Source organism: Podarcis gaigeae, assembly GCF_964106915.1.
Source record: "Podarcis gaigeae genome assembly, chromosome: 12".
In the NCBI taxonomy this organism is placed as follows: domain Eukaryota; kingdom Metazoa; phylum Chordata; class Lepidosauria; order Squamata; family Lacertidae; genus Podarcis; species Podarcis gaigeae.
This window is the reverse complement of record NC_139688.1, coordinates 49079658-49099547: the sequence shown is the minus strand read 5'-3', so window position 1 is coordinate 49099547 and position 19890 is coordinate 49079658. Positions and strand designations below refer to the sequence as shown.

At 44.1% G+C, this 19890-nt stretch overlaps 1 protein-coding gene across 23 annotated transcripts in view; it reads right to left on the bottom strand.

The window, feature by feature from the left end:
- Window positions 1–19890, bottom strand: part of TRAK1 (trafficking kinesin protein 1) — a 149937-nt gene that overhangs the window by 29848 nt on the left and 100199 nt on the right. For 15 of the 23 annotated variants that reach the window (XM_083705610.1, XM_083705618.1, XM_083705619.1 and 12 more), the window contains 7 exons: window positions 11506–11582; window positions 9645–9761; window positions 4669–4769; window positions 3395–3503; window positions 1472–1550; window positions 889–1019; window positions 667–741 (listed from right to left, as the gene is read on the bottom strand). In XM_083705610.1, the coding sequence (XP_083561736.1) occupies window positions 667–741; window positions 889–1019; window positions 1472–1550; window positions 3395–3503; window positions 4669–4769; window positions 9645–9761; window positions 11506–11556 (663 nt within the window). In that variant the 5' untranslated portion in view covers window positions 11557–11582. Of the gene's footprint in view, window positions 1–666; window positions 742–888; window positions 1020–1471; window positions 1551–3394; window positions 3504–4668; window positions 4770–9644; window positions 9762–11501; window positions 11583–19890 lie in introns of all 23 variants that reach the window. The other 8 variants (XM_083705605.1, XM_083705625.1, XM_083705626.1 and 5 more) reach the window with 1 other exon arrangement.

The window sequence follows — 19890 nt, the reverse complement described above, 5'->3', positions numbered from 1 at the left end:
CAAAGGGGTGAGCTCCCGTTGCTTGGTCCCAGCTCCTGCCAACCTAGCAGTTCGAAAGCACGTCAAAGCGCAAGTAGATAAATAGGTACCTCTCCAGCGGGAAGGTAAAGTGCATTTCCGTGCACTGCTCTGGTTCGCCAGAAGCGGCTTAGTCATGCTGGCCACATGACCCGGAAGCTGTACGCTGGCTCCCTCAGCCAATAAAGCGAGATGAGTGCCACAACCCCAGAGTCGGTCACGACTGGACCTAATGGTCAGGGGTCCCTTTACCTTTTATATAGGATCACAGCCTTAGTGTTTCTTTTGTTTTGCAAATCCATTTATCCTGGAGATTATGATCTGTGATCCTTACTTAATTCACAGCACAGAAGGCTCAGCCTGTCTGAGGGTAGGCCTAATCTTAAAAGTTAAAGGCTTGCACCAAGGAAATAGTTTTTAAGGTTTTAAGCAGTTTCATTCCTATAGTCTGAAAAGACACTGTGTGGACCCAAGGAAACTGAATTCAAAAGCTATCACAAATATGCTCATCTCTTATTCAAATTACGTATTCTTCTGCCATTATACCAAACGCAATGAGGCTACAGCATTTCAAGGCTACTGATACCAACTGAACTGAAAGCATCTCCCTTCTCCATAACAACATGACTATTAGAGAGGCACACTCACTTCTGCTGTGAGCTGCCTTTGGGCATCTTTAGCAGCTCCCAGATGTTGGACGAGTTCTTCATTTTCCACCGTACACTGAAAAAAGACAAACATCACAACAGATTAGCCACCCCATGCTTTCTCTTCCTTTAAAAATATTTTAACAGGTGTTGGAACAGAAGAGGCTCATCAGAAAGGTGGCACTACATTAGCTATTTTGCTTATTACTTTAATGAGCCTTACAGCTTTTGCCTTTTTCTGCAAATCCACTATCTGAGAGAGAAGGTGAGTGATTTCCTCCTGCTGTCGGGCAGCGTCGTCAGTTTTCTTGGCCAACTCTTCAGAGATACTTGCAATCTGGATGTTTGCATCTCCTTAAATATTTAAGAAACAATTGTAAGAATGAGCTGGCATGGAAAAATATTTGGCATCGCAATTGCTTGCTAAATCAATATAAACAAGGTACTACTATAAGCTATCGCTGAACAGAGAGGCAGAGAAAGAGAACATGCAATCTGGCATTAGGGAGGTTTTTCCAACTGCTGCAGAGCCACATAGAAAAAGCCATTGCCATAAATATTGTTGAAGTGTTACTGCAATTGCAGGGTGGGTTTTCTCAATATACAAGCAGTGTAAGGGAACAGGGACAAAACAGTTCTGTGTTGTAGGTACATTAGTTCTCAACCCAAGTGCTGGGACTGCTCCCTTGCATTGCACACAAAAATGGCACAAACTCCAAAAGAAATGGCACAAACTCCAAAAGAAAACCCTTGTATGAGAACATCCTGATTATTCTGTTAAAAAGCAAGGAAAGAAGAAAACGTACTGAGCTCCTTCACACAGTCGTTGACAAGCTGCTGTTCTTTCTCTTCAAAAGAAATGGTTTCGGTCTGCAGCTGGCAAGCCTGTTTTTTTTAAAAAAAAAGAAGTCCAAAATTAGCATTGTGTTAACTTCTTGCTGGATCTAGCCTTGTAAAAAGGGGGGAAACTTTCAACAGCAAACCACAATTCCAGGACATCAGCAAACACAGCCTTTCTCAACCTTGGGTCCCTAAATGTAGCCAGCATGGCCAGTGGTCAGGGATGATGGGAATTGAAGTTCAAGAACGCCTGGAGATTGAAAAAGGCTGAGCAAGTAATTCATAGTCTCCCACATCCCTCTTGTGACGATGTGGAACAATGACAAGTCACGACCACTAGGTGTCATCATTGATTTTTGATATATACACAGGCAAAGCTTGAAAGATTAACATCAAATTTAATGGCTGGAGAACATATTCAGGGGAAGAGTTAAATGTTCACTATTAAAAGCACACCCCAAACACAACACACACAAAAAGATTAAATAGAAACACAAGTCTGTAACATACTTTGGTAAATAAAACTCAAGGGAGGTTTGTACTTGTAACTTCCAGCCTGATAAATAGCTTCTTAACATTTACGGTGCTAATCTTGGGAGTGATGCTTAGTTAAGAAGCTATCGCCATTTTGACTTTTTCAGCATGACTATCAAATGAGTATCCCTACTTATATCAGATGCTGTGCATTACAACCAGCCTCTAAACGCTAATCCATAATGTTACAAAGCGCTCATTCCGGCTCTCACAGTGGGGAAACTGTTTTCAAAACTTCGCATGAACAGGAAAACTCTTTACTGGCCATGCAATGAACAGTAAGCATGATATACTAAGGGCATTCCAAAGGGGAGCAGCCTAGATCCATAACGCACAATGAAATAGTATTAATTTCCGCTGGTGCAGGATCTATCTGCCTTGTGTCTAGGTTTATGGAAATGAAGGCCTTCAGACACAGAGCAAATCACCCCTAAGCTACTGTACACAAATAGATGGGGTGGCAAAGCCATTTGTAGATTGTGTATGGGTACCAAGGTGGTTTTTTTTGGGGGGGGGTTGGGGGAGGGAGAGAGAAGAACCCCGTCAGGACAATATATCCATTCAGTGCTCCCTCTTCTCCCCACTGGTCTCCGCTCCCAGACCCCCAATTGCTCATAGTCAGTGGTAGTTATTGCTCATTCTTGCCATGATTGCCATTGGGGTCACTTGTTCTCTCCTGAGTGATGATCACAGCCAGGAAGAAATGGAGCACCAAAACCAGCGGATAAGCCAGAACATCCCTTCATCTCACCCTCATGGTTAGTTGTCCAGCGAGGGAGCAAGAGTGAGTGGAAGCAGCGCAGAAGATGAGCTACTCACTTATTTTGCCCTCTCCTTTTGGGCCCATTGAGGCAGAGAAAGAGAAGGTAGGTGGCAACAGCAGGAGCAAAAGAGTCAGGGGCCTTGACAGCGCCGACCCAAAGCCAGCACTGCTTGGACTGTAATGATTGCAAGGGGAGCTCCAAACATGTAACCATCACCACTATCTGTAGCCTGCAGTCAAGGAACGATCTTACCACCTCACTTACTGTTGGTGTCAGGCTTCATAAACACCATACATTTAAAGCACACCCCACCCACAGGAATCCTGGGAACTGAGCTATAATTCTCAACATCCTTAAACTACAGTTCCAATGACTCTTTGAAGGAACGTGCTTTAAATCTACACCTTAGACAAGGGTCAATACTGACATGCAATATTTGCAAACATTCATGAGGGAAGCAGGGTGGGGTGGAGAGAATAATCTATAGATTGCACAGAATTTGTGGAGTAAAAGCTTACTAATCAATCAGTCCTGATTCCCGTGGAAAAAGAAGCAAACTTGTGGTAGGCAAAATACTGGGATATGTTTTACCTCTGATCTAAGCACAACGTTCTCCTCTTCAAGGTCCTTAAGTTTCTTTTGAAGGGAATCTAAATGAAAATAGTTCTGGACAGATGAAGACGACTCATTCCTCTTCAACCTGGTAAGAGGCCCATTAGACACGTTTATTTTTGCTCCCTTTTGTTTGCAGTGTTTGCAGCGGAGCTGCACAGCAAAAGTTCCAACAACCAGAGCCAAATGAGATCTAGCATTTTCATAGGTTGTCAGAGAGTTAAAATTAAAGAAAGAAATGAAGCCATTGTGTTTATTCCACCCATTTCTAATGGAGAACCTTTAGCTACAAACTGTGTGTGTAGGGCGGGGGGGAATTTAGCTCTCTGAACGAGATGGTTTGCAAAAAAAGTAATCTTATGATTCCATGACTGCTACAACACATTAAATAATAAAAAGCTGCAGCAGTGGAGGCACACACACACAAAAAAGGAAAGTGGCAAGCAGGGGTTGTAATGTACTGTTAACTGCCTATGAAACAAGACTTTGGCTTTTCGTTGCTCAAGAACTGATTTGAACTGCTGAGCAGTCTTTGTTAACATGCTGTTGTGTTGCTGAATAAAATTCTTCAAAAGGACAGGATTTGGTTCAAAACATAGCCCTGTTGGATATAGCAAAAGTGACATATTACTGAACTAAGAATAACTTCTCTGTCAGGGAGGTAGACTGGTTATCCCATTTCTTAACTGGTGAGGGCCTGCTATGAATATCAGGTTCTGAACTGCATCTTGTAGCTCAGCCCTGGACTTCCATATTGCTGCATAGATCAGTTGGGTCCATAGCTGGCAACTTTCCCCTTTTCTTGCGAGGAATCCTATTCAGAATAAGGGAATTTCCCTTTAGAAAAGGGAAGTGTTGACAGCTATGGTTGGGTCTACTGCCAGTCAATGGAAGCCCAAAACTTCTAATGCTGGTAACCAAACTGTATGTATGCTGTATTTTTGCACTATTTACCAGAAAGGTCCAAATGGAGCAGCATGCTACCGAATGAATGCAAAAGGAGACTAGTAAAACCACAGCTGAGTACTGCTGGTAACACCTACTCATGATCAAGAGTACTCAAGAGATAATACAGACACGATTTGACCGTTTGGTCCTTTCATTGGGAGCTGAGGCTCACCTGCAGTCTGGATGCAAAACCCATGTGGTGATGCCAGATGCTGAATACAAAAATCATGTGGCTATGCCAGATGGGGCAGAAGGATGCAAAATGGACAGTATAGCATGACCCATGTTTCCTGGCCCAAACTTACGGAGTTGAACAGATGGATTCTGGCTCGCTCTCTTCAGCAGCACTGGTGTAAAACTGAAGCAGCTCATCTTTCATGGACAGCTCATGACGTAACTGAGAAACCTGAACAAATGAAGGGGGGAAATCTGTCATACATTTGTTTTCAAGCTCATCTTGGATAGCAAAATTGAGTGTCGGGCTCTGTGTGGTTCTGCTATCTACTTCAAACAGGACATAGGAAGATTCCCTCTGTTGGAAGAAAAACACAGATCAAGAATTCCAGTGCTTGCTACGATTAAAGGAGGGTTACTTCTCCGTATCTTTTTCATTTCAAAAGTTGCAAATTCATCACTATTTTATTATAAGTGTTTTTTAATTAAATAGTAGGACACCAATGAAGAACTCAAAAACCTGGTAGTGAATCGAACAAGAGGCCTTCAACCACTTCAAGCAAGATATAACAAAACGCCATTCCTAGCTAGACACAATCTAAGATTGTAAGTTGGAATCCTTCCCCATTTTTGGAAGGGAAATGAACTATAACAGCCATTGTCTTTATTGTTTCTCTCTGTGTCTCCATTGTTCTCCTCAAGTTCCTCTTTTTGTTTTGGAAGCATGAGTTCCATTTCCTGTGACCTGGTTCACATGCAACACTAAGCCAAGCCATGGTTTAGTGTGGGTGCACAGGCTTAAAGCAAGGAGATTGTGGCTACTTTATTCCTCCCTCAATCCTGTTGCTGCAGGTTTGGCTTAATGCGTCATCTGAACCTGGGCTTGTGGTTTTTCTTGCTCCAGAGAAACCACGAGCTGTAACCAAGGTTTGTTCTAAAGCAAGACAAACCACAAGCCCGGGTTCAGATGACACAATAAGCCAAACTGTGGCTTAGCTCACAGCAGAAGGACAAGAGAAGGAGTAAAACGGCCATGATAGGCACTCAACAAGCACACACACTTGAACTTCTTGGCTTAATTTAAATTATTTTCCTGAGCTAACCCAAAACCTGAAATGCATTTAAAATTTAAAACCAGAAATAAATTCATCACTTAAAATGCGCTCAGGTAGAAGACTCCTTGTTCACAAATTAAAACTGAACATCCAAGAAAAAGGATAATCCTAAAGAGTATATCTCCACATACTCTTGCCTGTTAAATAACTTGGCATGTCATCAACAAAATGCTTTCGTTCCAATTTAATAACACAACGACAAATCAGGAAGAAGACAGATCTTAAGCAGTTACGTACAGATATGAAAGCTGTGAACTAAATTTATATGAAAGCTGTGAACTAAATTTATTTCATGGTTAAAGGTAAAGGGTAAAGGGACCCCATTAGGTCCAGTTGCGGATGATTCTGGGGTTGCGGCACTCATCTCGCTTTATTGGCCGAGGGAGCCGGCGTACAGCTTCCGTGTCATGTGGCCAGCCTGACTAAGCCCCTTCTGGGAAACCACAGCAGCGCACGGAAATGCCGTTTACCTTCCCACCAGAGTGGTACCTATTTATTTACTTGCACTTTGATGTGCTTTTGAACTGCTAGGTTGGCAAGAGCAAGGACCAAGCAACGGGAGCTCACCCTGTCGCGGGGATTCGAACCTCCGACCTTCTGATCGGCAAACCCTAGGCTCTGAGGTTTAACCCACAGCGCCACCCACTGGTGCTTGAACTGATAATACTCAAAGATGGGCAGAATGCTTTTTTGTTTTGTTATGTATTCACAAAAGAGTATTGCCGAGAATAGATGAAACTTTTAGCCATTAAAGTGAGACAACAGACATCAAAATCGTATGGTCTCCTCTATACTAAACCAGAATGAGTATTTATTTAATAGAAGCTCCTAGATCATATTTCCAAAGGAGACAGGATCTGGTTCCAAAGACTAATGATACCCCTCAGCTAGATACTTAAATACTGCAAAATACCAAAGACCAGCAGTATTTGCTAAGATGATACATTTGCTTTTGCTATTAGAATGAGCATTGCTTCTCACAAAGGCAATTTACAGACAAAAATAATCCATTGCAATCCACAACTCAGAGACTATGTCTGAAGCAGTGAAATGTTGACTCCAGTGCACTCACCTCATTTTCTTTAGTGCCTTACAATGCGTCTGAGTCTCTGTTTTCATAATTTAGTACTACTGGAAAGAGTTGCATAGGGTAGAAGTTAGTAGCAATTATTTGAAGTTGGGAAAGGGGAAAGGCTCTGTCCTCGAGACAGAAGGAAAATCAGATTTAAGCAGGTTGTAAGGGAACACAGAAAAGCATGATGCCACAGGATGAAAAGGAAAGTTGTGTTTTTAAAAACTAAGGAAAAGGAAGTAGAGGGAAAAGTCAGGTAACTGCACTTCTGGCAAAACACCTGCCCCCTGGGGATTAAGTTTTACATCAGGTGCCTAGCCAAGGACATTTCCAGCCTTGAATTAGAAAATTCAGTCAAATTAGAAAATTCAGCAAGCTGAGCATGGAGGCAACCTTTACTTATAAGCCCAGTTGATATACTACACTAAAGCATGATTGATTTATAAAAACATTTATACACACACACACACACACACACACACACACGTATATATACTGCCGTTCAGCCTATATCAGCCCAAGGCAGTATAATAAAACACAATCTTCATACAGGAGAGAGGTGGGCGGAGAGGGAGGGAGGTAATAGTAAAACCACTGTAAAAACAGAAGTAAAAACCAGCTAGCAAAATTTAGGGTACAGCAGAACCCGTTACAAGCCTGGTGAAATACAAATTTTTGACTGCCCATCTAAAAGCCCTCCACAAGGAGTTTGCCAAAGGGAAAAATGTTCCACAGTAAAGGTGTTGCCAGTAAGAAGGCCTATGTGTATGCTTTGTGTACAAGCCTGAAAGAGCCAGAGTCAAGTGTTGGACTTGCGTGTTTTCCCTCCCAATCTTCCTCTCATACTGCCAAAAGGAGAACCGTACTGTACCGCTCAACCCCCCCCCCCCAATTTAAGTGGGACATCCTGGAATCATAGAAGCCATCCAGGCTTCTGCTTAGATCCCAGAACTTTCTGCCTTTAGGTCCTGTGCTCTGGCGCAAGCCAGCTGACACATGCCAGAGTGCTGGACCACAAGGTGCTCAAATTTGGTTGGGTGGGCACTGTGGGGGGAAATCAGCTGAGATATTTGAGATATTGAGAGTCTGGTTCATATTTAGATACCTGGAGCTCCAGTATCATCCTCATTAGTTTGTTTGTTTTTTAAATCCCATGGCAACTAGAAATCACCATTTTCCATTACTGAACTGAGTAAGTTGCTGTGAAGCAACATACTGTATGTCCTGTTAACTGTAGTGCCAATGGTACATAAAATGATCAATTGAGTTCACCATTACATTTACAGATTCACCTATTAAAATTATCCCTCTTTCTCTCAGATTCTTTCTGTGCAATCACATGTGCAGATTCATTCATTATGTCTCCCTCACATGTTCTGAGACACATGATCCTAACACCACTCTTCACATTCTAAAAGAAAATGCTGTAAAATAGCAAAGTACAGTGGTACCTTGGGTTAAGAACTTTATTCATTCCGGAGGTCTGTTCTTAACCTGAAAGTGTTCTTAACCTGAAGCACCACTTTTGCTAATGGGGCCTCCCACTGCTGCTACACCGCCAAAGCACGATTTCTGTTCTCATCCTGAAGTAAAGTTCTTAACCTGAGGTACTATTTCTGGGTTAGCGGAGTCTGTAACCTGAAGCGTATGTAACCTGAGGTACCACTGTAGACTTTTACAATTCCTAAAAGAGTGGCAGTTGTCTCTGGTATTCCATTTTGTTAGCACATATTTCCTTTCAGCATGTGGTCTACAATTCAATGCAAGTGTCAATCCCAAGGTGAATAGATGTAAACGATACTTCATTCTAAACTATTGCAACATCTTTTGGGCAAGCAATCCCGCTGATAGCACAGGAATATATGATGCTACTGAGGCACACAAAGCCAGAACAGTAGGTTGTGTCAATCAGGAACAAAGAAAATTTGTGTGATTATGAAAAACCCATTCTTAATTAGGCCGTGTGATGAAATATTTGATCTATAAAGAAAAGCAAAGTGTTAAGAGTTTTTTCTTTTAAGAAAAAACCCTAGGGACAGCTGTAAATTAACAGCAATATATAATTGCAAACACAGTCCAAACAATGTTTTAAAGAGATTGTGGAAAGTACAAATGCATGTTGGGCAAGACTTAGTTCAACAAAACAAGTAGCCAACAGAGACATCTCTAGATTACACTGATGGAAACTGCAAATTAGGATGCAAAAGACAGGTGAAGAATAGGCCAAGGTTAGAATCGTCACAACAAATCTTGTCCGAGAGCAGCACATGAAGAGGGTTTTGCTTTCTACTTTAGTATACTTGCTTTTCCTGTTCGGTAGAACATGTGGATAATGAAGGAGGAAAAGGCCTGATACTACAGGAAATTGGGTTTACAGTAGCAAAGACTCCAAAGAACACAGGTAGGAATGGGGGAGCAGGTGATCAAGCAACAGTCAACATCCGTAAGGTGTCAGGGTACCTTGAGAGGCGAAGGGGTGGGGAAAGGAAAGAGAGGAACAAGGAGAGTGCTGGAGTCCTGGAAAAGTGTCACAGGTGAGGGAAGCAGCAGAAGTGTGGGGTGAAAGAAGGATCTAGAAGGCCAAGAAGCTCAGGGCTCTGCTTTAATATGCTGCCTAAGTTGGAAGCCCATATAGTGCAATAATAATAATAATAATAATAATAATAATAATAATAATAATAATTATAATAATAATAATAATAATAATAATAATAATAATAATAATAATTTTATTTTTTGTACTCTACCCATCTGACTTGGCTTCCAATAAAAGCATAATAAAACATATGGAACGGACAAGGAAGAGATAGCAAGATACAAGGGCAAAATAAAACCAAACAGGTTGGGCTTGGGGCAGCGGTGGGATGATGTTTACTGAACTAGAAACATGTCAGTATTAGGCACATGTGGATGCCCTCACCTCTTCCCTGATGTGTTCTACTTGTTCTTCAAGGAGTTCATTTCTCTCAGTCAGAGTCTTATTCTTCTTTAACAAGGACTGGCCAATCCGAGCAGCTAATTCTAAATCCCGCTCTTTCTGTACAAAAAAAAAGGGGGGGACAAAAAAACACAAAGAGTCTCAATTATTGGCTCATTTAGAAAATGACTACTTTCTGAAAGCACATGTACGTTCAATCAGTGTTCTAGGTAAGAAGAGAAAGTCTGCTTTTCAAAACGAAGAAACCCATAATTTGTGCTTATTTCCTTTTCTTTGTACTGCAGAGGAAACACCCACATCATCTGGGAAACCTGCTGTGTACAGTATTTCAACTATGCATAGCAAAGCACAGCCCAAAGTTCAAGTGTGAGAAAGTTAACAAAATCCAGATCTTACTCTTTTATTTGAAAACTGTCAGCGAGGGTGCAAGTATAAGTGGCATACATTTTGCAAAGCGCTGCGCAGGGAACTTGAGGATATTGCTACTTGATGCCTTTTAACAACGCTTAGTATTTATATACAAAAATAAAGGCAGCCACGCTGGCCTGCAAGAAAAATTCTAATTATGTCAACAAGCCTGATGAAGAGTTCTAGAGAACTCAAAAATTTGCACGGAATTTTGTAACATATACAGGTATTGCCCTAATATGAGTGTTAGCATACAAGCAGCATTCTTTCCAAGTGGTCAGTGTGTGTCATCTACTCAGGGCAGGCACCCCCAAACTCGGCCCTCCAGATGTTTTGGGACTACAATTCCCATCATCCCTGACCACTGGTCCTGTTAGCTAGGGATGATGGGAGCTGTAGTCTGAAAACAGCTGGAGGGCCGAGTTTGGGGATGCCTGATTCATGGTTTCCCAAATTTAGTCTCCTGCTGTTTTTTTGGACTACAATTCCCATCATCCCTAGCTAACAGGACCAGTGGTCAGGGATGATGGGAATTGTAGTCCCAAAAGAACTGGAGACGCAGTAAGACTTACAAGTGCCCTGTGAAATAGGCTGGTAAGCATCCAAGCACCATAGGTGTAGAAATGAGGCTAAGAGATAATGAATAACACCTATCCAGTTATATCCTGTGAGAGTGGAATACAATACAGTGACTAAATGCAACAAGAAGAAAATGATCATGCCAAGGAGACTGAACGACCTGGAAGAACTGTGGTAAAATGGAAGGCACATCAGCATCTGGGGGTGGAGGCTCTGCAGCAATTACCATGTAAGAAGCCATATAACTGTTTTTGTGTTTTGCTATGTAAGATAAGCAGCACTGTTGCTGCTCTGCCCTTCCTACAGCGCTTGTTCTTGCCACTGTTCCTTCACCCTGGACTTAAAGATGGGGGAGAAATCACTGGATGGAACCTTTGCATATTGTAAAGGTAGGCTGTCATCCTGGCACAGACGACGATGTTAATAGTAATTTTCCAAATGCCACTAAATCAGCTTTATAGTTCCAAATTTCAACCTCCCCCCTAGATTGCTATACACTGAAATCTCCCATGATTTCAATACTGATGGCAGCAAGGTATTACCAATTTCCATTAGGTCTCCGTGAAATAAATTCCACGTTTGCTGTTGCGAACATTCCACCTAGTTGCTTTACCTGGTGTTAATATACTCCCCTACCCAATTCACTCTAGCAGCACCCAATACATGACACCGGGGGAGCAATCATGGCCAGCAAGGGTGCGATGAGAAGCAGAGTAATGCTGTCCCCTACATATGTAAATGCAATGGGTGAAAAGGGCTCAATTAACAAGGCTGAAAGTAATAGTTTCTGATTTTGACAAACATTCCTCAAGGCACATATTGCTATTATTATTCAATAATAAGATGGCATACTTGCCTCTTCAAGAAGACGTGTAACAGCATCAATGTCATTGTATGTTTTAGTCATCTGGCCCACTCTTTCAGCACATAAAACTGGAAGAAAAAAGAAAGGGGGGGGGATCACTTTTTGTCCACTGTATTAAAAAGCGGTGCTTGATATAAACATAAAAGACGGGGGGAATTTAATGATTCATCAAATAAACACTGTATCACATAGCATAAGTACCTGCAGCCTGATTCTACACATGCTCACTAAGTGTGTTCAGTGAGGACCGGTCGCAAGCGTGCATAGAATTGCTGTCATTTGCTTCCAAAAATATTTAAAGGGCTCTGAAATTAAGATAACAACTCCCTTCTATACAGCTGAACGTAGTGCTTGCAATATAATTGAGGTCAACATGTGACCCCTTACAGAATTTTATATGTTTTCTAAAGTCTACAGAAGGGGTCAGCAAACTTTTTCAGCAGGGGGCCTGTCCACTGTCCCTCAGACCTTCAGCAGGGGGCCAGACTATATTTTTTTGGGGGGGGGGGATGAACGAATTCCTATGCCCCACAAATAACCCAGAGATGCATTTTAAATAAAAGGATACATTCTACTCATGTAAAAACACCAGGCAGGCCCCACAAATAACCCAGAGATGCATTTTAAATAAAAGGACACATTCTACACATGTAAAAACACCAGGCAGGCCCCACAAATAACCCAGAGATGCATTTTAAATAAAAGGACACATTCTACCCATGTAAAAACAAGCTGATTCCTGGACCCTTCCACAGGCCAGATTTAGAAGGCGATTGGGCTGGATCCGGCCCCTGGGCCTTAGTTTGCCTACCCATGGTCTACAGCTTGGATCCTAAGATATGTTAACTCAAAGAGGTTCATGGAAGGAATACTGACAGGGGGCTGTTTGGGAGAGGAAAGTCACCCAAAATTTGGCATGTCATTTTTTGTTTGTTTGGCTTCAGCAGCCCCCACCCTCCATCGAATATTGTTCAGGAGCCTCTCTCCCACCCCCCTTTCTGGAGAAGCTTGGGGTGGGGAGGGGGACACAATGTTGCAGCAATGAGGAGCAGATGGGAAGCTTTCCTTTCATAAGCTTCCTTAAATTAACATCTTAGGATCCAAGCCGGCAAGTTTAAGTATATAAAGCTATAGATTTATAGGTGCCAGAATTTAATTAAGGTTTGGGGGCGTCAAAGCTAATTTGCTTGGGGAAACAGCCAGACCTAAGTGTGTATTTAAGATAGTAAGGGGAATGATGGACCCACTGCTAAGCCTCTGTTCTTAGAAGATGTAAAAGCTTCTGGGGCTGTGTATTGGACATTGTAATCCCAGCCAAATAATAATAAATAATAATAATAAATAATAATAAATTTTATTTATATCCCGCCCTCCCCAGCCGAAGCTGGGCTCAGGGCGGCTAACAACAATAAAAACAGTCCAACATTTTAAAAACATTCATTACAAAATCAATTAAAATCAACTTAAGATCAAATTAATGGCAACCATCAAGCAAAATTCTGTGCAGATTGCCAGAGGAGGGGGTCAGGCTGCGCCCTGACCAAAGGCCTGGTGGAACAGCTCTGTCTTGCAGGCCCTGCGGAAAGATGTCAGGTCCTGCAGGGCCCTAGTCTCTTGTGACAGAGCGTTCCACCAGATTGGAGCCGCGGCCGAGAAAACCCTGGCTCTCGTTGAGGCCAGCCTAACCTCTCTGTGGCCTGGGATCTTTAGGATGTTTTTATTTGCAGACCGTAAATTTCTCTGTGGGACATACCAGGAGAGGCGGTCCCGTAGGTACGAGGGTCCTAGGCCGTATAGGGCTTTAAAGGTTAAAACCAGCACCTTAAACCTGATCCTGTACTCCACCGGGAGCCAGTGCAGCTGGTATAGTACCGGATGAATATGATCTCGCAGCGAAGACCCCATAAGGAGTCTCGCCGCGGCATTCTGCACCCGCTGGAGTTTCTGGGTCAGTCTCAAGGGCAGCCCCACGTAGAGCGAGTTACAATAATCCAGTCTGGAGGTGACCGTCGCATGGATCACAGTGGCTAGGTCAGGGCGAGAGAGATAAGGAGCCAACTGCTTAGCTTGGCGGAGATGAAAAAATGCCGCCTTTGTTATAGCTGTAATCTGCGCCTCCATAGAGAGGGAGGTATCGAAGATTACACCCAAACTCTTAACGGACGATGCTGGCACTAATTGCACCCCCGCAAGAGATGGGAGTTGTCCCCTCAATCCCATATCGCTCCGTCCCAGCCAGAGGACCTCTGTCTTCGAAGGATTTAACTTCAACCGGCTCCCACGTAACCATCCAGCCACAGCTTCCAGACATCTGGTCAGTGTATCTGGGGCCGAGTCAGGATGGCCGTCCATCAACAGATAGAGTTGGGTGTCATCGACATACTGATGGCAACCCAGCCCAAAACTCCGGACAAGCTGGGCGAGGGGGCGCATAAAGATGTTAAAAAGCATCGGGGAGAGAATCGCACCCTGAGGCACTCCACACACCAAGGAGTGGCGCAATGACAATTCCCCCCCAAGCGCCACCCTCTGTCCCCGACCAGAGAGAAACGAGCGCAGCCATTTAAGGACTGTGCCCTGGATCCCCACATCGGCAAGGCGGTGGTCCAGGAGTTCGTGATCGACCATGTCGAAGGCTGCTGACAGGTCTAGAAGAATCAGCAGCCCCGACCCACCTCGATCCAGCTGCCTGCGGAGATCATCTGTTAGGGCGACCAGAGCCGTCTCGGTCCCATGACCAGCGCGGAAGCCGGACTGGAATCGATCAAGAGCCGACAAGTGTTGATGAAATCAGGCAAACTTCACTGTGAGGTGGCTGCCTGGGGATGGGATTAACCATTAGGAGTTCAAAGTGTCAAAGGAAATAAGTGTTAGAATGCAAATGAATGGAGACCTCCCTTCCACTGTAGATAAAAGGGAAAGGGGTTGGAAGTGATGTACTGTATCCAGGAAGCAGAGAGGAACAGTTGAGCTGGGATGTGCCCTGCAGAGCAAGACAAGGGGCAGAGAAAGGATGCTGCTGCTGCTACTATGGAGGAAGCTGGTGCATTATGAGGTGCTGCTACTGCAAGATCCTTCATTGAAAAGCTTCAGGTTGTATATATGTGTAAATAAACCGTATATCATAAAGACACGATAGCATCTGTTGTGCCTAATTCATTAAAGGAAATACAAATCCTGGTTAAGTGCCGAGACCCCTGGATTCTCGTACACTGGTCGGCGGAGATTGGGGTGGCCTGTAACTGTATGTGGACTAAAATGCAGTCCTGCGATTGTTCCATGTGAAAGTTCTCTTCCTTGTTTTTGCATCGTCAATAAAGCAAGATTTGAAGTGTGCTGATTTACTGGTGCCTTTCAGAAACTTTGGGAACAGCTCTGCAATGGCTCTCCAACGTACTGGCCCTGACTTATCCATGGGAGTCAAAGGTAAGAGCTTGTTTAGATTTCATTTCCACCAACAGAGTTTGTTGCCAAGTGCAAAGAGATCATGAAAATCAATAGAGAAGGAGTCTCAGTCAGTATACAGTAGATGAGCTACAGAACACGCCTTTCCTCACTTCTCCAGTTGTTGCCAAGCTGCATGACCTTCACTATTTATTGACATTTCATTTTATACATGAACGTCCTGGTGCCGTTTCTTCAGAACTCATTATGCAAACATGAAAAGGAACAGCAGCGCATACCAAGGCTTATCCATTTTATCCCAGGCAAATGGCCTTGTGCTGCCCAAGGGAGTGTCACTTGTGTAGTCACTGTTTGAGTTGTGCCTATCAATGATTAAAGCATTGGCGTTTCTAATAAAAAAAAAAGTCTAGCTGCCACGGCTGGACTGTGTCCTTGTTATTCAGTGAACCGCCCTGAGATCTTAGGGTGAAGGGTAGCACAGAAATTTAATAAATAAATAATAATAATAGTTTAGTAGAAATTGCTGCTGATAATCCAAATATTATTATTTTTAGGTGTAATTGAATACTTGGGGGAAAGAATGGCGAGGGGGAAGAAGCACAATGAAACTAGAAAAGCAGTGTGGGAAACTTTTTTTTTAAAGAAAAATAAGCATTTACATTCTTGGTATGCACTTTCTCGGAATACTTTGTGCAGATAGGCTTAACCAAGTACCATAAAATGTCCAGCTTCCCACTTGTTCTGCCGTTTACTTCAACTGCAATAGAATTTTCAGTATGTTAAGAAACTCCATGCAACCAATGTGAGCAATGGCCATGTCTGACAACTGGCATGGGGTTTAAAAACCCCCTTTTTTCAAACACTGAACTGTATGTCCATGTAGGAATTTTGATCATCTTTGAATGAAACAGCCGCTAGTTCAGTGGCGATGATTGGATTTCTAATATGGCTAGCCAAGCATTGTGAAGAGTTTAAAGTATTTTAAAATAAAAGCCACCCTGACATGAAAGGATAGAAGCTGCTTCTGAGCTGTTTCCAGGACTTCCTAAATATCTGCTAAGAATGACTTGTGTGCATGATTCTCTTGCTCTGTACAGCTGGCAGTGTGACCCAGGTGGTCATGCTGTTCTCTGTATTTGTCTAAAAAAAGAAGATCAAAGGCTACAAATGTGTCAACAAAAATTAAAATCAATACAGGCAGTGCTTTCCTATACGGACATGCACTTTTGCCATTTTTAGCTTGGGAAAACAACAAAACGCCTTGGGACCCCATTTGTCAGCAGCTATAATGTGAGCACGCCACTGGCACTGAATTTCCTCCGTCAGTGAATCACCACTTAAGATATGGGTGGCTAACCTGCGGGAAGATGCGGGCAGCCTCCCAACTCCCAGAACCTCTAGCCAGCATGGTTATAGGCCAATCACATCTGGCTGGGCACAGGTTGGCAGCTTCTGCCTGAAGACATTTCAAGTGGTCAGGGACCAGAGTGGGAGTAACAAACTACTAGATTGGTCATGAAAATGTTCTCTTAAGCCACAGTCCACACGTTTAACAATCCTTAGTGGAATAGCACTTCATAATAAATTACCATTTGCAAAGGATGAGACTGGCTGGGGTATAAATAATGGCATTACTATCATTATTAATACCCCACACCAGCTTAACAGGTGTTACCATATTATACATTCCTGCTAAGAAATACAGTGGTGCCTCGCAAGACGAAAATAATTCGTTCTGCGAGTCTCTTCGTCTTGTGGTTTTTTTGTCTTGCGAAGCATCCCTATTAGCGGCTTAGCGCTATTAGCGGCTTAGCGGCTATTAGCGGCTTAGCAGCTTATAAAAAGGGGGGTAAAGGGGGGCGAAGCAAGCCCATAGGGAAATTCGTCTTGTGAAGCGCCTTGAAAAACGGAAAACCCTTTCGCCTAGCGGGTTTTTTGTCTTGCGAGGCATTCATCTTGCAGGGCACCACTGTAAGTTGAGGATAGCTCCCAAGTAAGTGGCTATAGGATTGCAGTCTAAATGAAAACACCTCCAGTGCTCTTTGGTCTTCTGGAGACATGTTACTAGAACCTCAACGTGTTAGGAAGAGTGCAACTGAAATATTTCATTTGCATCACCATTAGTTCTGGGCGATATATCAATATGTGGGCGCAAACCGCGATGACAGCTTCACTCAGCGGTGTATCACTGGTGAAACCATCACCACTCTAGAGTCCTTCTGCCTCCAGCGTGCTGAGGGAGAAACAAACTCAGTGGAAACTGGAAGCAGAGGGACTGGCAATGGTTTCACCAGCGATATAAAGGTAAAGGTAAAGGTACCCCTGCCCGTACGGGCCAGTCTTGACAGACTCTGGGGTTGTGCGCCCATCTCACTCAAGAGGCCAGGGGCCAGCGCTGTCCGGAGACACTTCCGGGTCACGTGGCCAGCGTGACATTGCTGCTCTGGCGAGCCAAAGCCGCACACGGAAACGCCGTTTACCTTCCCGCCTTCCCTATTTATCTACTTGCACCCGGAGGTGCTTTCGAACTGCTAGGTTGGCAGGCGCTGGGACCGAGCAGCGGGAGCGCACCCCGCCGCAGGGATTCGAACCGCCGACCTTTCGATCAGCAAGTCCTAGGCGCTGAGGCTTTAACCCACAGCGCCACCTGCGATATACTGCTGGTAAAACCGCCATTGCACTCTGTCCTGGCAGAAGAAGAATTAAGCTGAATTGGGGAGGTGCCGATACAGCTTGTTTCTTCCTCAGCTTCTTTAAACTGCTTGACTGAGGAGTGCGCAGCTGCCCTCGCCTCGGCCAAGTAGCTTTACAGAGCCCCTGACCCACCACCAGCTTGCGGTGGGATGGGGGATCCGTTAAAGTGCTCCACCTCCCCAGCTGCGAGAGCCCCGATCCTGCCTGGCTGCCGTCTCTGGGAGCGTGTGCTGTGCCTTTCCTCCCAGAAATATGGAGCCCACCCTCCTGGTGGAAGGCAGCCAGGCATTGTAGTGGCTCTTTGATGCTACTGGCAGGCCCAGAACTTACCAGCAGCCCTGTAGCAGCCCCTCTCCATGAGGAGCGGATAGGGTGGGTTTGCACACCGCGCATTGTGGACTTCACCCAGGAGGGTGGCGGGCTGCATTATACCTCCTGGGGTGAACAGCCCCCCACCAGAGGAAAAAGATGGTGCAAAGGCCATCAAATGCAGAGCCTGACAGGTTCTGTGCACTTGGCTACTGCCGCTTGGTCCATCTTTGGGGAGCTGGGGGCAAGAGGGGAAGGACAGTTCGCTTGCCCCCCATGCCAGCCAAGGCAGAGGGAGCTTGGTCAAGGAGTCCCAAGGTCCTTGCTGCTCCAGCCCAAGCAGCAGGGGACACGGGGCTGGCTCTGCTGGGAGCAGGAGCTCTCCTGCCCCCAGCGGAGCCTGGCCAAGGGGCCTCATGTCTCGCTCAGCTGGGGGCAGCAGCCTTTCCACCACCCCCAGCTGAGCAGCAGGCTGGGGCCAACTGTATTGGCCACAGCCCGCAAGGCGCTGGGGTGAAAGCACCTCAGCTCACACGATGAGAGCTGTGGCAGTTTCACTTGGCATCTCGCTGGCTGGTTCCAATGCAGCTTTTTTCAACATCATGGTATATCACTAAACGGTGATGTTTGGCTGGCGATGCATCATGATGTTGAAAACCCAACATTGCCCAGTGCTAATCACCATTCTGCCCCCCCCCCTTTATGAGTCTCAACTAATTTGAATTTAATTTGTATTTAATGCATTAAAGAGTATTAAAAGAACATCATTGATCTTTGCTGTCTCACCCCAACATTAACTGAAACTCCGTAAAAGATAATTTCAGTGCAAACAACTGCTTGCTTTGCAGCAGTCTTGGTGATCAGAAAACAATTTAATCAGCTACTGACCAATACAATTTACAATTCCACACATCCCTGAAAGGTGTTTGGCAACCATAAAATGCCAGAAATCTGTCCCAGGCAAATCTGTTTTGGCTTGCTGTCTCTTATGTGCCAACAAATACTCTTCAGATACACGGAGTTGTTCCAGTGTTGCTAGCTCTGAAGTAAACATCAAGCCTTTAGAATACACCAAACTTCAGCAACTACCACCGCTGTCAGTTAAGGAAAACTTTACTATCAAGTGCTTTAAGTATAAGCTGATACAGTAATGGGAAATTAAGGGTACAATATTAAATTGCCAATGGAATAACAGCCACCCTAATTTCTGCAAAAAATATTAGAAAAACTGTCCTAAGAGTCAATAGGAAAGGTTCTTTTCCTTCTCCCTCAATATTCAGCATCATCATCATAAGTTCTTTAAAAACAAAAGAAAAACCTTCATGCTTAACACAAATTACACAGCTTGTAAAGGCTCGTTACAATAAAGAACAACTTTTTAAAAACACAGTAGTTGTTTTCATTTGCTTCCTAATCTTAAAATAACGCTGCTACTGCAATTTCTGCTTCAATAGTTTGCATTTAGGGAGGCCCCAAGATTAGATATCATGCTTCATGATTGGTGATCTCAGTCTGCCAGAAAGAGGAGGGCTTGAAAACAATAAAAAGAACTGCATGAGTCGTGTGTGTGTGTGTGTGTGTGTGTGTGTGTGTGTGTGTGTCTGTGTGTGTGTTGGTGCCTTTAAGCAGGAACATTGTTATGGGGCTGTTCAGAGGACAGCCCACTTTTTTGCACTGGGCCCCATATCTCCTGGCCCTTCCCTTAACAAAATGAAGGTGGCAGGTTGCTGGGGTCCCACCAGTGCTGTGCTTTGCAGCATAGCCACCTTGCAAGCAAAAGCAAGGAAAGCTTTCTGGCATTAACAGTTTGGAGGGTTCCCTTGCAGCCTAAGCCACCTCATCAGGGTTGCTCTACAAAATTAACACGTGCAAACTGTGATCATTGCCCTGAACTCCTTGGCGAATGGGCAAGATAAAAATGTCATAAATAAAACCCAGTAAGTTTACAAGTGGGACTTAAGAATAACA